Genomic DNA, 14,823 nt, shown 5'->3' on the forward strand with positions numbered 1-14,823 from the left:
AAACAGTGGACTGTGATTAGATGGCTAGTTTTTTCACGTTTCAAAGCTTTGTGTATGTTATAATGTTTTTTTTTTTATAGTTTTACATTCGGTGAGTGATGGAGGGTCAAGTACCTGCTATCTATACTAATAATAAATCTGTAGCCAAAATTTTTCTGGTAATTTTCGATTTTGTAAAAATAATTGGTGTTAACATGTATAATTAACCATCCTGAAACCGAAAATCGCTTTTTTTAAATTTTTGTTTGTATGTCTGTCTGTCTGTCTGTCTGTCTGTCTGTATGTTTGTTACCTTTTCACGCGATAATGGCTGAACGGATTTCGATGAAAATTGGAATATAAATTAAGTTCGTTGTAACTTAGATTTTAGGCTATATGGCATTCAAAATACATTATTTAAAAGGGGGGTTATAAGGGGGCCTGAATTAAATAAATCGAAATAGCTCGCTTATTATTGATTTTTGTGAAAAATGTTACATAACAAAAGTTTCTTTAAAAATGATTTCTGATAAGTTTTATTCTTTGAAAAATTTTGATAGGACTGATATTTAATGAGATAAATGAGTTTTAAAATTAAAATAACTGCCATCTAAGGCGGTGTATTGAAATAAAAAACAAATGACTTCGTCTATAAGGGGCCTTGGACACAACAATCGAAAGCTATGAAACATAGCCTACAGACAATGTTTCTTTGTTTGTATGAAGTAATATAGGAAGCTAAATTAACCAATTTGTATAATTAATTATTATTTCATCATTGGAAAGTGTAGTTTCTCTAGATGGACATAATGCTATAATGTTATTACAGTAACTTGTGAGTGAATTGAGGACAAGTAAGATTAAAATAGCTTCTTATGCACAGAAAACTTGATAGATTATTCTGTATATTCATTTCCTGTATATCTTAAAATAATGTTTATGAACATATTCATTTTTATCTCGGAGAATTAACGAACAACTAGAGTGTATTGATTTAGTATGCAGTAATAGTACGTTAGCTTAGCAATCCATTATTTTATAATTCAAATTTTAACTATGCTCAATTGAATCGTGTTAAAATACATAAAATATATATGCAATAAATGCAATGCAAAAAAATTGGGTAATGAGCCAAGCAGATTATGTTGCGCTGTTGTAAAAGTTGTTCCTCCTGAGATTCAAGAGCTCCCAAAACAAATTAAAAACTTTCTAATTCGAGTACATCCGTTATCAACACACTTTTTCATAATATAATATAATATAAACATAATAATAAATCTGTAGCCAAAATTTTTCTGTTAATTTTCGCTTTTCCAAAAATAATTGGTAATAACAATTAATAACATGTTAAAGGAATTGTCATTGCACCAAATGAGTGGTCTCTGGATCAAAATGATCGCATTTTAATATTTTAAATACAATTTAAATTAAGTAACATATTAAACGATTTATCCTTCTATCAAACACGAATGTTCCCTGGATCAAATGTCCTATTTTAATTATGTAATTACTTTATATTTATTTCTAACGGGTGCAGTGGAGCGCACGGGTACGGCTAGTTAGTTAATAAAAAAATATATGGAACTGCCACTGTGGCTCAGCACTAGAGCGCTGGGCTTATAAATCAGGGGAATGGGTTCACATTGACTTTATAACTTGTGTTGGACAAGCCCATGGTCCAGGCAACACAGGGGTGTGTAAAGTAGACCCGTTGTCTGTGATGCACTCTGGTGTATGTGTCTCAGCACTAGTGACATCTATGAGCCCATTTGTAAAGTCTGAATAACAACAGTTAAGGACCCTGCAATTGGTGGGGAGAAGAGTACATTGTTAGTGTGTTGTAGGCTTGGTGAATTTATTTTGGTGCCTCTCCACTTTCCGTATAAAGACGCACATGCACGCACGCACGCACACACACACACACACACACACACACACACACACACACACACACCTCCTCCTCCTTCTTATTCTTCTTCTTTTTTTTTTTTTTTTACAAATCAAAGTTCAGTCTTCTTGGCTTTTTCTTTAGTTTAACATAGAGCTTTAAGGAATTTATTGGGTTTTCATTATTTGACTCCAGTTAAATATCTACCGTATTTACTCGAATATTTCACGCACTTTTTTCCCGCAGTTTCGATCTGTAAATTTAGGGTGCGTGAATTAAGCGAGGAATTTCACAAGCTGGTATTTTTAAGGGTAAAAATGACAAACTACGCAGTTCCCTTACATATCCTAGTAACTTGTCTTCAAGATCAGGGAATTTTCTACTTTTTGGCCCACGAAATGCTTTCTTTGATGCATTTGTTTCTTGAAGAGCTTGTTTTTGTTTCGTCCAGTAGCGAATATTAAATTCTGGAACTGTGAATTCACGTCCAGCTGCTCTGTTGCCATGCGTTTCTGCATACGCAATAACTTTTAATTTGAAGGACGCAGTATGACTCGAATATCGGGATTTACAATTCATTGTTAAAACTTTTAACAGACGGCTTTTGACAGGTTTCCCTTTTCGAGTCTCAAACTCAACTGATGCGATCCAACACAAAGCTTACAAACCACCCCCATTCAAATGGTAGGGGGAGGTCAATACCCTATACCGGTATTTTTAAAGGACTTTCATAGACGAGAAGGGTGCGCCTGTAACAGGTAGCTGTCCGGTCCCAAATACCGCTATACACCCTCTCGTTACGGCATTTAAGATACCGTACATTCAGGGCTCCTCAACATAACACACCTCATTACTTCAAGTTTCAGCATGTACTTGTTACAGTATTTCACGAATATTAAATGCATGAAATATACGAGGAAATTAATTTATCAAATTATATAGTAAATAATTTGGGTGCGTGAAATATGCGATGGCGTGAATTACGCGAGTAAATACGGTATATCAATTTTCTTTCGTTCTAGCAGTTGAATCAATTATCAAATTAGGTGCTGCTATTTTCATGTACAAAGTTATTAACAATACATAGTAATATTACATTTCAGTTTAATAAAGATATACATACTTAAACAATACATAGTAATATTACATTTCAGTTTAATAAAGATATACATACTTATTTAACAAGACAAAAAGACAATATATATTTTCTCAGCATAGCTCAGTAACTTATGGAATGAAAGGACTTAACCATTTTTTAACAACAACTTTTAACCAACTTCCTTTAGAACATAGACTTTTACCAAATTGCCGGTGTTTTAAGAATTGTGTAAAAATACGTTTTTCGGAAGATTATTTATTTTAATTCTCAGTTTATTTATTTCATGGTTTCAAACTTTTTCTTCTTTCTGCCCAAAACTTTATTTAGGTTATCTTACTATTTGTTCTTATTTTGCTTTCTTTCTTTCATAAATTCTTGTGTTATTGTTTGTTTTTCACAGACTGTAGTTTCAATTATATTTTATAACATATGTATGTGTTCTTATATAGCCCCTACATATGAGTTATACTCGTTGGAGCATACTAAAAAAAAACCTGTGATATCATGATGGATGTCAAATCAAAAGTGTTATGTACATATAAGAGAATCATTTCGGTGAAATTATAGATAACCGAATTAAATGCTATCAGTGTTTAAAAATTCAGTAAAAATGTTACAACTTATCACTTTGAGGGGGTCTGGACTTGATGGACCCCCCCCCCCCTCCCGTCGATATGCCCTTGGACTGACTCCCCAATTTTCCGATCATGAGGAGGCTGGGTTGACCCTGTTCCAGATTCCTGTACCCTTGAAAAATGTCTTGGGCTATCCAGGAATCGAACGCAGGGCTTATTGGTTCATAGTTAGGCAAGCTAACAGCTACACCAAGGAGACAGTTCTCGTCTGTTGTAGACCATATTTGCTGAGTCTACGGTAGTTAAACTATTTAATAAGGTTGCTGTTAATATTATGAGACTTGAATGTAATATAGAGTTCCTGTGGATAGGTTACAAGCCTGTCGCACAGTAGTCCAGTGGTAGGGCTGCTACCTTAATAGCCTTCTGGACAGGCGTTTATATGGCATTTCCTCCATATGTGTTGGAACAGTTATACCGCTGTGACTCGGACGACGGCTGACGACAGCGGAAATGAGGTTCATGAGACGAACAGCGGGATGCTCTTTGCTGGAACACCGTAAAAATGTGGACATATTGCAGGAACTCAAAATGGATCCTATAGTTAATTTTGTTCAACAATATCGACTTCAGTGGAAAAAACATGTCGAAAGGATGGATCGCACTAGATGGCCTAAACAGATTCTTACTTATGTACCAAGAGGAAAGAGGAAATTGGGAAGACCACGAAAGCGCTGGCATGAGACCATAACAGATCCTGTAGGGTCTAATACGTGAGGGATATGATGATGATGAATAAGGTTGCTGATTTTGAAGTTTGTAAATATTCCGATTTTTTTATTTGCAATATTGGTGTAGACTCAGTTCTGAAGTTTCAGGATTGTTGCTTTTTCGTAGTGTAGTAATGTGATAAGGTTGAGTATCATGTTAGGGGTGTTGAGGCTTAACTGTCTTGTGCTGGTTTCCAATATAATCCCAAAATATCATGTTATAGATGTTTGGTGTTCAACGGTTAAAGGTGGATTTGTGTGTCGAGAGTTTTGATTCTTTTGTATTATATGCATTTTGAATCTTGTGTTCCTTAGTGAGAGTACTAAACAGTCTTTGCTGGAGTAAAATTGAAATTAGCTCATTTATAGAAATATTTCCAAAATTGAGTAATTCTGTACATTTTGCCTTTCACTTCTTCGTGCACCAATCATTGAAATTTTAATTTTGTTTTATTTGATTCTTGTTCTTCAATGCTGTTGGTTAGGAATAGTGCTGAGTGTATATTCTGAGTGACATGTTGAATTAAACAGACAGGTGTACATATGAGCAAGAGTGTGACCATAAGCATCATTTGCTCTGGGTACACTGTTTGTGTAATGGATATATTTGTTGCTGTCTCAGGAAGAACACAGCTCAGAAATCCTAATTCACTATTATTTAAATACACGAATTCATTGAAATGGATACATTTGTCATTTTTGTTTTCAGCACCCTTAATAATAATAATAATAATAATAATAATAATAATAATAATAATAATAATAATAATAATAATCTGTCTCAGGAAGAACACAGCTCAGAAATCCTAATTCACTATTAATTAAATACACGAATTCATTGGAATGGATACATTTGTCATTTTTGTTTTCAGCACCCTTAATAATAATAATAATAATAATAATAATAATAATAATAATAATAATAATCTGTCTCAGGAAGAACACAGCTCAGAAATCCTAATTCACTATTAATTAAATACACGAATTCATTGAAATGGATACATTTGTCATTTTTGTTTTCAGCACCCTTAATAATAATAATAATAATAATAATAATAATAATAATAATAATCTGTCTCAGGAAGAACACAGCTCAGAAATCCTAATTCACTATTAATTAAATACACGAATTCATTGAAGTGGATACATTTGTCATTTTTGTTTTCAGCACCCTTAATAATAATAATAATAATAATAATAATAATAATAATAATAATAATAATAATAATAATAATAATAATCTGTCTCAGGAAGAACACAGCTCAGAAATCCTAATTCACTATTAATTAAATACACGAATTCATTGAAGTGGATACATTTGTCATTTTTGTTTTCAGCATCCTTAATAATAATAATAATAATAATAATAATAATAATAATAATAATAATAATAATAATCTGTCTCAGGAAGAACACAGCTCAGAAATCCTAATTCACTATTAATTAAATACACGAATTCATTGAAGTGGATACATTTGTCATTTTTGTTTTCAGCACCCTTAATAATAATAATAATAATAATAATAATAATAATAATAATAATAATAATAATAATAATAACAACAATAACAATAACAATAATAATAATAATAATAATCTGTCTCAGGAAGAACACAGCTCAGAAATCCTAATTCACTATTAATTAAATACACGAATTCATTGAAGTGGATACATTTGTCATTTTTGTTTTCAGCACCCTTAATAATAATAATAATAATAATAATAATAATAATAATAATAATAATAATAATAATAATTCTTCATTTATACTGGCAGAGTTAAGGCCAAAGGGCCTTGTCTTACACTCTACCAGGTCACAAAGTATACAAGCAGTTAAAATTTAACAAGAAGTTAAAGAACAGAATACTAGAGTCCACGGCAATTCGGAATGCGGGTTGTCTGCTAGCGTTTGCGTCGAGAGAGACAGATAGAGAGAGCAAGGCAGCGTACAACATTGCCACATCGTACTTCACGCACGTGCAATACAAATAGCGCAGGAGAGAATTTAAATTATCAAAAGACAATAATGACCTTAGCCATTGATTACTGTAAGCATGACACCAAACAAACCCTCTTTCCTTCACTAACAATATTCTTTGCACGGTTCTCAATCCCACACCACATGCTTCTGCAGTCGTTTCTTGCACGTTGGCAATGTTGCTGCCAGCATCAAGATGGCCGGCAGCGTTCTGCTCGTTAACGTTTTTATAATAATTATACACCTTAAACACTATTTTCCGCGCCTGCTTGTGTAATACTTGTGTTTTTACAGTCTCTTCTTCCGTTTATTTGCCTTACACACACAGTAAATGTTAGTTTTACTTATTCAATGTATTGAAACACTCGCACGTGAACAAACGAACTCAGGAAGTGCTTGTTATAGACTGATTCTGATTGGTTCTCCTGTTCAAGCTTGTGACGTCACATGCCATACAGGCTGCGGCGCATCTAGTGGCTAACTGCCTTCCGAATTGCCGTCTAGTCTAACATATTACAAAAAAAAATAATAATAGTATAATAAAATCGACACTAAACAACATGAAAATAATACCATAATAGAAAAAAGAAAGTAAAATACATTGGAATATAGTAAAAGCAACTCATTTAGTACAAATGGTTAATATGGAAAACGTAAGGTAGAATATAACAAAATGGAATGTAATAAAATAATAATAAAAAAGAAAAGAAATACGAATATTAAATAAAATTCACAATAAAATGGCTATGCTAATAAATTCATCGGCTGATAAAGAGAACAAAAAAGGGGAAAGGAAGGAAAGAAATATATAGCCTATATTTTTACAAAACTATCTCAGAGAAAAGGGCTTATAACTGAAAGGAATCTGAATTGAAAAAGTGCAATTTTAATTTATTTTTGAAACTAGACAATGTCCGATAGTCTCTTGACATGTGGTAGAGAGTTCCAGAGATGAGCTGCAGAGACCGTGAAAGATGAAGAGTAGAAGGATGTTCTGTGTTTAGGAATGGAGAGTGTGATATGGTGTTGTGAGCGAGTATCTATTTCGTGATATGAGGACAAATGTTGAAAACGAGAAGCTAAGTAGCTAGGGTTAGAGGTTTGAAGAATATTGAAGAGTAAAGTGAGAGAGTGAATAGTTCTTCGCTCTTTGAGACTGGCCCAGGACAGCATATTTGGTGAAGGTGTGATACGGTCAGATCTATGGACGTTGCAAATAAATCGAACGCATGCATTGAGGCGCTCTCGGCCTTTCTCTTTATCTAATCGTCTAATCTTGCTGTTTGGAATACAAGACATTTAAATAATAAACTAACCCTGCCATGAATCGTTATGATCAGGAAGGTAATCAGCGTGTCGAGGTAGTCAAGTGACAACACACACTCACTATGTAAAACACAGCTATTTATTAGAACAAGCAAAATAAATTCGTAGCACAGAAAATATCTTCTTAACAGTGTAACGTAGACCAAATCCAGCTAATTACCTTACATAGATAGGTACTTCCCCCATGCTGGCATCCATCTTGTCATACAACCTTGACATAACCATCACTCAGCACACACATAGCCGTTACATACAAATTGGCCACCCCTCAAACGTCACACAACAATGGGTGCCTTCGTCGTGAATTCCATACTCTTTAAATTCGTTCTACTACAATAACTAAATAAAACATAAGCCAAAACTAAACCACTGAACTGATTGTATATTGAGGTAGGCTTTTAGTTATATCACAGCTAGAAAGACGATCCACAGAAATAAAAATACCGACCAGTATTTGACCAGAGTTGACTGAATGCAAGCCAGTCAGGAAAATGAAAGCAGCTCAAAAACAGAAAGATGAGAGGAAAGCCATCTACGAGAAGTAAGAAGAACTAGATCCGAAAGGAAAAAAACTATAAGCCATCTATGAAGAGTTAGAATAATTAAAACTAACAGAGAAAAGTATAAAGATAGAAAAATGTAAAAGAAATAGAAGGAAAAGAAAAATGTGCCGAAATATAAACGGCACAGCATTATGAACACGCTGTAGTCTGTCTGTCAGTCTGATGTTAAGGTCAGTGTAGAGAGTGTCACAGTAATCAAAATGAGGCATCAAGAGTGATGCCTTCTTCTTGAGAAGCAACGGAAGGAAATTTCGAATTCTTTTTAGTGCGTGAATTTTCATAAAAATTATTTTACATGTGTGTGTGATTTGAGTATTCCAACTTAAATTTTTGTCCATATAAATTCCTAGATTTTTTACTCTATCACTGTAAGGGATAATAGTTTCATTCACCCTTCTACTCCTGTTGGCAAATAAGTGTAAGTCCCTTGTAGATACTGAAACCTTTGTCAGGGGATATCTATGTTCCGAGTCTGGAACGATGGATTACATACATACATTTTAGGTGCTCTTGAAACCTGTAATGTCTCCATCAGATGTTTTTCTCTCTTCCTGGTCCTTCCAAATTTCATCAGTTTGCAGACATAAGTTAGTATTGTTATAGTTTCTTTTTTCTCCTCCCCTCCCCTCTTAACTGCCACTTCTTTGCTTGTGACCAGCTAGTTTTCTTAAACATCTCATCGCTGGTGTTCAGAATCGTCATTTGTTTTGTTCTCTTAACTTATGTTACACTGCCATAGAATATCAATGGCATAGCTACAGTTATAAAACTTAATTTGTGTCCCTTTTTTAATCATGCACTTTCTCTGTTTAAAAAGTTTGACAATATTTGTAAGATTGAGATATTCCGTGGTAAGAATAAACATGAGTATATAGTATATACTAGACTTTTTTTAATATATACTCTTGTTAGTAAGAATAGAAACATTTGAGTACCTACTCATTTTTGATTACATACTCATAACATGGAAGCATAGTAGAATATACTCAAGTGTCCATCTTGTACAGAATATATACTCATGCTTGATAAGAATAAAAGCTAGTATATGCTCATATTTATAAGTTCGTTCTCATTTTATTCTGAGTATGGTTTGTAGCAGGCTCAATTCTGAATATTTGTTGATTTGTGTTCAGTTTAAAGTTAAATAAAAAAAAAAATGGCAGAATTTATGAACGATGCAGCACCTCATGGAAAAATATAGAAAAAGACGTGAACTTCAGAAGCCTTTAACGCTTCACAAAAGTGAATGTGAAAAAGGTTAAACACGTATTTGTTATACATAAAAACATAACCTATAAAAATATGAAGGCTATCAAATTATGAGGTTAGATTGTATTGTTAAATATAATAATTACAGTTCATTTTGTAAAATTTGAATTGCAAAATGCAATTACTTGTAACTTTAAATTATGTATATAACTCTCCATAATAAAAAATAGAATTAACATAACTGGAATTCTAGAAATGGATTGTAATCTCTATCCGACATCCCGCAATGACGATTTCCCAGTACTATTTTCTTGTTTCCTGTTTTATTAACGTCACTTATCTGATTCACTCTCTCTTTCATGTTTATTTATTTATTTACTTGTTTATTTGTTTATTTAATTAATTAATTTACTTAATTATTTATTTTATTTATTTATTTATCCATTATCAAAATTTACAAAAAACATAACACAAACCATTACAGCATGCGGATAGCATGTGAAAGTCTATAAAAAAAAACTGAGCATCACGGTGCAATGTGGACAAAGAGGATAGGTAACACGAGTACATACTAACTTTTAAACGATCAAGAAGGCTGTAGAGATGAGTATATATTCGTGTTAGGTAGAATGTCTTTATTCTTACGAATATGAGTATGTTCTAGTGGTTACGAGTATATAATCACAGGAAGTGCTCAAACTCAAAAATATAAACCGTGAGAAAGTACTTAAGCTTTATTCTTACTACCCATTAGATCGAATTACGTATCTTGTTTCTTCATTTTCAGGTGGCGTAACCAGTAATTCTGATCCTGCATCGTCCAACACTTCATCGAGCCCCTCAAGTAATCCAGTCTTACCACCCTTGCCTCCACTCCCTCCTCCACCAAGTGCACCACCTCCACCCCCACCTCCACCACCTTCAGATCTCCCTCCATTGCCTCCCAGTACTCCACCCCTTCCATCCTCGCCTCCCCCTTTGCCACGTCTCGAGATGGAGCATGGTGAACCACTACCACCCGGAGTCGATCCCCCGGAATTACCATACATTGTAGCAAGGCCTCCAATTAATCCAGCTTCTGCCGCAGCATCCAGTCCTTACCATTCGCTCTCAGGTATGGCGCCTCCTCCTCCGCCCCCTGGAGCTGCGCCGTATCCGCCGCTACCTCCACTTTCTCCGCCTCCAAGACCACCTGATTCAACAGACCTTGAAAATGGTATTGCAATCATCACAGAAGAACAAATGGCCCTAGGCATGCCGCATCCAGTCCAGTCTCAGTACCTGATGAATAATGCTTATCAAGTAAGTGAAATTTATTTTGTTTTTTTTTTAAGGCCTATATTACACTATCAAATTTCTGTGTCACAGAATATGATAAATTTTTTGATCAAATATATATGGTCAAATGTAAGATTTTGACTATAAAACACTATGTCAAAACTTTGTTCATATCTTTCATCACAGTTCTAATAATGGATCCACAACAGTTCTATGCTTGTTGTAACAGTAAATACAGTAACGTTTATTGCATTAATCTATACTAATAATAAATCTGTAAGCGAAATTTTTCTGGTAATTTTCGCTTTCCCAAAAATAATTGGTGTTGACATGTATAATTAATCATTCTGAGACCGAAAATAGCTTTTTTGAAATTTTTGTTTCTATGTCTGTCTGTCTGGATGTTTGTTACCTTTTCACGCGATAATGGCTTAATGGATTTCGATGAAAATTGGAAGATAAATTAAGTTCGTTGTAACTTAGATTTTAGGCTATATGGCATTCAAAATACTTTATTTAAAAGGGGGGGGGAATTAAATAAACCGAAATATCTAGCTTATTATTGATTTTTGTGAAAAATGTTACATAACAAAAGTTTCCTTAAAAATGATTTCCGATAAGTTTCATTCCAATCAAAATTTTGATAGGACTGATATTTAGGGATATACAAGAGTTTTAAAATAACAATACAATACATTTCCACCGCTGTGCCGCCTCAGATTATAGCGTCATTGTTCCGTAACTCCTATGTGCAAAATATAACATTTTTCAGTAGGAAGAAAAACACATTTATTCATTCTATGGCAGTGGTACATAGGAGATCGTGAATTCTTATATTTTCGAAAGAAAGAAGTATAATTATATATCACTATATATGCTGTCTCACTATTTAAGTTATGTGAAGGGTTCAGAACCATAGTGGGCCAAGCGCCATTTACTGAAGACGTAGAAAACAAGGGTTAAAATTAAGTTATTACCATAATTCAATGGAAACATATAGCAAGTAATATAAAGTTTACACATTAAAACTAAATGATATGTCAATCTTCATTAAACTATGGTTGCATGTAATAAAAATTAAGAAACATGTTAAAGGAATTGTCATTGCACCAAATGAGTGTCTCTGGACCAAAATGATCGCATTTTAATTATTTAAATACAATTTAAATTAAGTAACACAACAAACGATTTATCCTTCTATCAAACACGAATGTTCCCTGGATCAAACGTCTTATTTTAATTATGTAATTACTTTATATTCATTTCTAACAGGTGCAGCGGAGTGCACGGGTACGGCTAGTACTAAATAAAAAATCAAAGAAGAAATGTATTTCGTCGGTTTAGAGAGTAAACCTGCTAACCAACAAAAAGAAAATTTTACAGGGGAAACAAAAAGCTGAGTATAAATAAATTAACTCTGAAACTTTAGGACCAAATCCTAAGTACAGGTGGTGAAGTTTCAGACTTAATTTATAGGTCCTATTTAGTTTTTTTATTTCCCCTGTAAAATTTCCTTTTTGTTAGTTAGTAGGTTTACACTCCAAGCTAAGCTGACGATTTGGGTTAGATATTGGGGTAGGGAGAAAACGTACAAAAGGAATCCATCGAACTCTACTGAGAGAACTTCAGTATGAAGATGTGAAATCCTATATATGCTAAGTATTTAGTAATGGATGATGAAACATTTCATGTGACTCATAATGTGATATTAAAAGTTTTATGGTTTTCACAGACAATGTGTGCTTAATGTCCGCCATTTTCTTTCTTCTCAGTCACAGATTTTATCAAAGGTATGATGATGATCATAACTATGTCACAGCTAGATGTGATCAAAGATGCTATATTACACAATAAAAGATTTTATCATATATATTTGATTAAACTTCTGTAACACAGAAATGTGATAGTGTAATATAGGCCTAAGAGGGAATATACAGGTTTAAAGTACTAAAAAATGAGGGAAATTCACAATTTTTTTTTCTCAACAACTAATGACTCTTTCGCCTTGCAATTTGACATGCTCAGTATTCACTACTTCTGCAATTATAGACTATTTTCAGATTTACTAAAGGTTTCACCATTATGAGTAAATAAATTATGTTCTTGTTGTTTTCTAATACCAGGCGTTTGACAATAAAGTCATTTGACCTCTTGCACTCCAATATTTTTCAAAGATATTATCATGGTTAGCCACTGAAGCACAGATTTGTAAAATGGCAAGTTGTAGCCGATTTAAGTGAACACCATATTTTAACGTTTTGGTGGCTGCTTCATTCACACACAACCCCCAGAATGTCTGGAGGACCACACCTGCTGTTGGTCGACGGATCCATTGGACCTAGCTGGGAGATCTTATTGATCACCAGCTTTCCCTCCTTAAGCCACTGGAGGACGATTTTAGTGCCATAGCAGGTCAGCATTAGGAACAGAAAAGTAGAAAGAGGAGGAAGGAAATGGAAATGAACCCCTAGGCCTCGAATGCTCTAATGCCGTCGGGGTCGAAGAATGTGAGAGTTCAGTCAGAGGACTGGATAGGAAAGGGTAAAGAGAGAATTAGGTATTGAATAGAGGAAAATTATACCAAATTCAGTCATTAACTCATCAAGCTGACCAGTGCTAATTGATGAGTAGCCCCTCCCTTTAGTTGAGCTTGTAAAATTATGCTTACTAACAGCTGCACCACGGGAAGGTAGGGATGGGACATTGGGTATTTGTCCAGGTTGGTTCCTTAAAACCTTCAATGGGAAGGATTAATGGCTCTACCCCCTGTATCCGACAGATACCCTTTTGCAGCTGTAAATAAATTATATAAATAGCTTAAAGGTGGAGAAATTATTTCAGATAAGGTTTTCATTTTGATATTTCATCATACTTAGAGAAATGTTTTGTTTTATAGGCATTTCACTTACAAAATTTCTGCTTCTGTACTAGAAATAAGTTATAGACGTGGAAATCCAGTATTATATGTACCTTATTTATTTTAACTAATTACAGTATCTTCTGTTGTAAAAATATTTACAATTTACTCAGGATCTTTACTTTATGATCACTGATTTTAATGAAAAAATGTTCATTCATTGAATATAGACTGTTTCATTTTTAATAATATCCCAAATAGTTTTTATTTTATTATTTGAATTTTTTATTTTTCTGTTGAAATGCATCCTTCTTGCCTCTTTTGTAACTCTTGATACAATTTTACTGTAATTCTTATAGCAGTTCAGAATATGAAAATCGTTACTGTTCTTACTCATTAAATATATACTAATTATTTGTAGTACGTGAGATTTTAATTCCGTGAGTTATCCACATGTTTTTCTTGTGGATTTTTTCACAGCCTCGACTAAAATAAATTCTTTGAAATAGTTCATTATTGTAGTGAAAAATCGACCGTCTCATGAAATTATTTTGTGTGTATTGATTGTACATCAATTTCTGATTTTTGCACATACTTCACGACAGTATTGTATATAAAAATCCACTTTCACGCCACAGCTGCTGCTGCAACCATCACCAGCTTTGAGTCTGTTCGTACTTTGTTCTTTACAGACTGATAATTACATTGTCCATAGGCTAAATAATGATAGCCTGTGCCAATTTAGATGATGCTGCCCATTCATTATTGATGTTGCTGATTTTGCTGATATGTTGTTTATCACGTTCATAATCAAAATTAGTTTTTCAGAAAACTATAGATCAGCGTTTCTCAAACTATGGTCCGTGGACCACTTGTGGTCCTTCAAAAAAGACAGAGAAAAAATAAAATTCAATCGAATTGCGTATCACACTATAGCTGAAAATCTCAGAGTTTGTAAATGACACATGGCAATCGCCTTTCACTTTTTCTCCCAGTACTGACATTTTATTAAATTTATTTAACCTACCCGTCTATCGCCTTCCCACTCTACTCTCAGAAACAAAAGAGGGATTTAAAGCACTATGAACGTGGTGTTTCTCGCCATCTTTTCCGTGCAAATCTGGTGCTGTGCCTGTTACCCAGCTAGGACTACCCGAATTCATAACAGGACCAAAGTACCGAACCTTTTCATGTATTTATGACTTTCTTAATAGTTTTGCTGACACCCAGACTTCACATTCAAATGGTCACGTACTGTATGTCGTACACCAATAATAGAACATGCAAAATTGCATCTTTAC

At 33.8% G+C, this 14,823-nt stretch overlaps 1 protein-coding gene across 2 annotated transcripts in view; it reads left to right on the forward strand.

The window, feature by feature from the left end:
• Nucleotides 1-14,823, forward strand: part of LOC138709606 (uncharacterized protein DDB_G0284459-like) — a 68,413-nt gene that overhangs the window by 46,858 nt on the left and 6,732 nt on the right. For both annotated transcript variants that reach the window (XM_069840495.1, XM_069840497.1), the window contains exon 11: nt 10,175-10,689. In XM_069840495.1, coding sequence (XP_069696596.1) covers nt 10,175-10,689 — 515 coding nt within the window. The remainder of the gene's footprint in view (nt 1-10,174; nt 10,690-14,823) is intronic.

The sequence above is a fragment of the Periplaneta americana genome, chromosome 11 (assembly GCF_040183065.1).
Source record: "Periplaneta americana isolate PAMFEO1 chromosome 11, P.americana_PAMFEO1_priV1, whole genome shotgun sequence".
In the NCBI taxonomy this organism is placed as follows: domain Eukaryota; kingdom Metazoa; phylum Arthropoda; class Insecta; order Blattodea; family Blattidae; genus Periplaneta; species Periplaneta americana.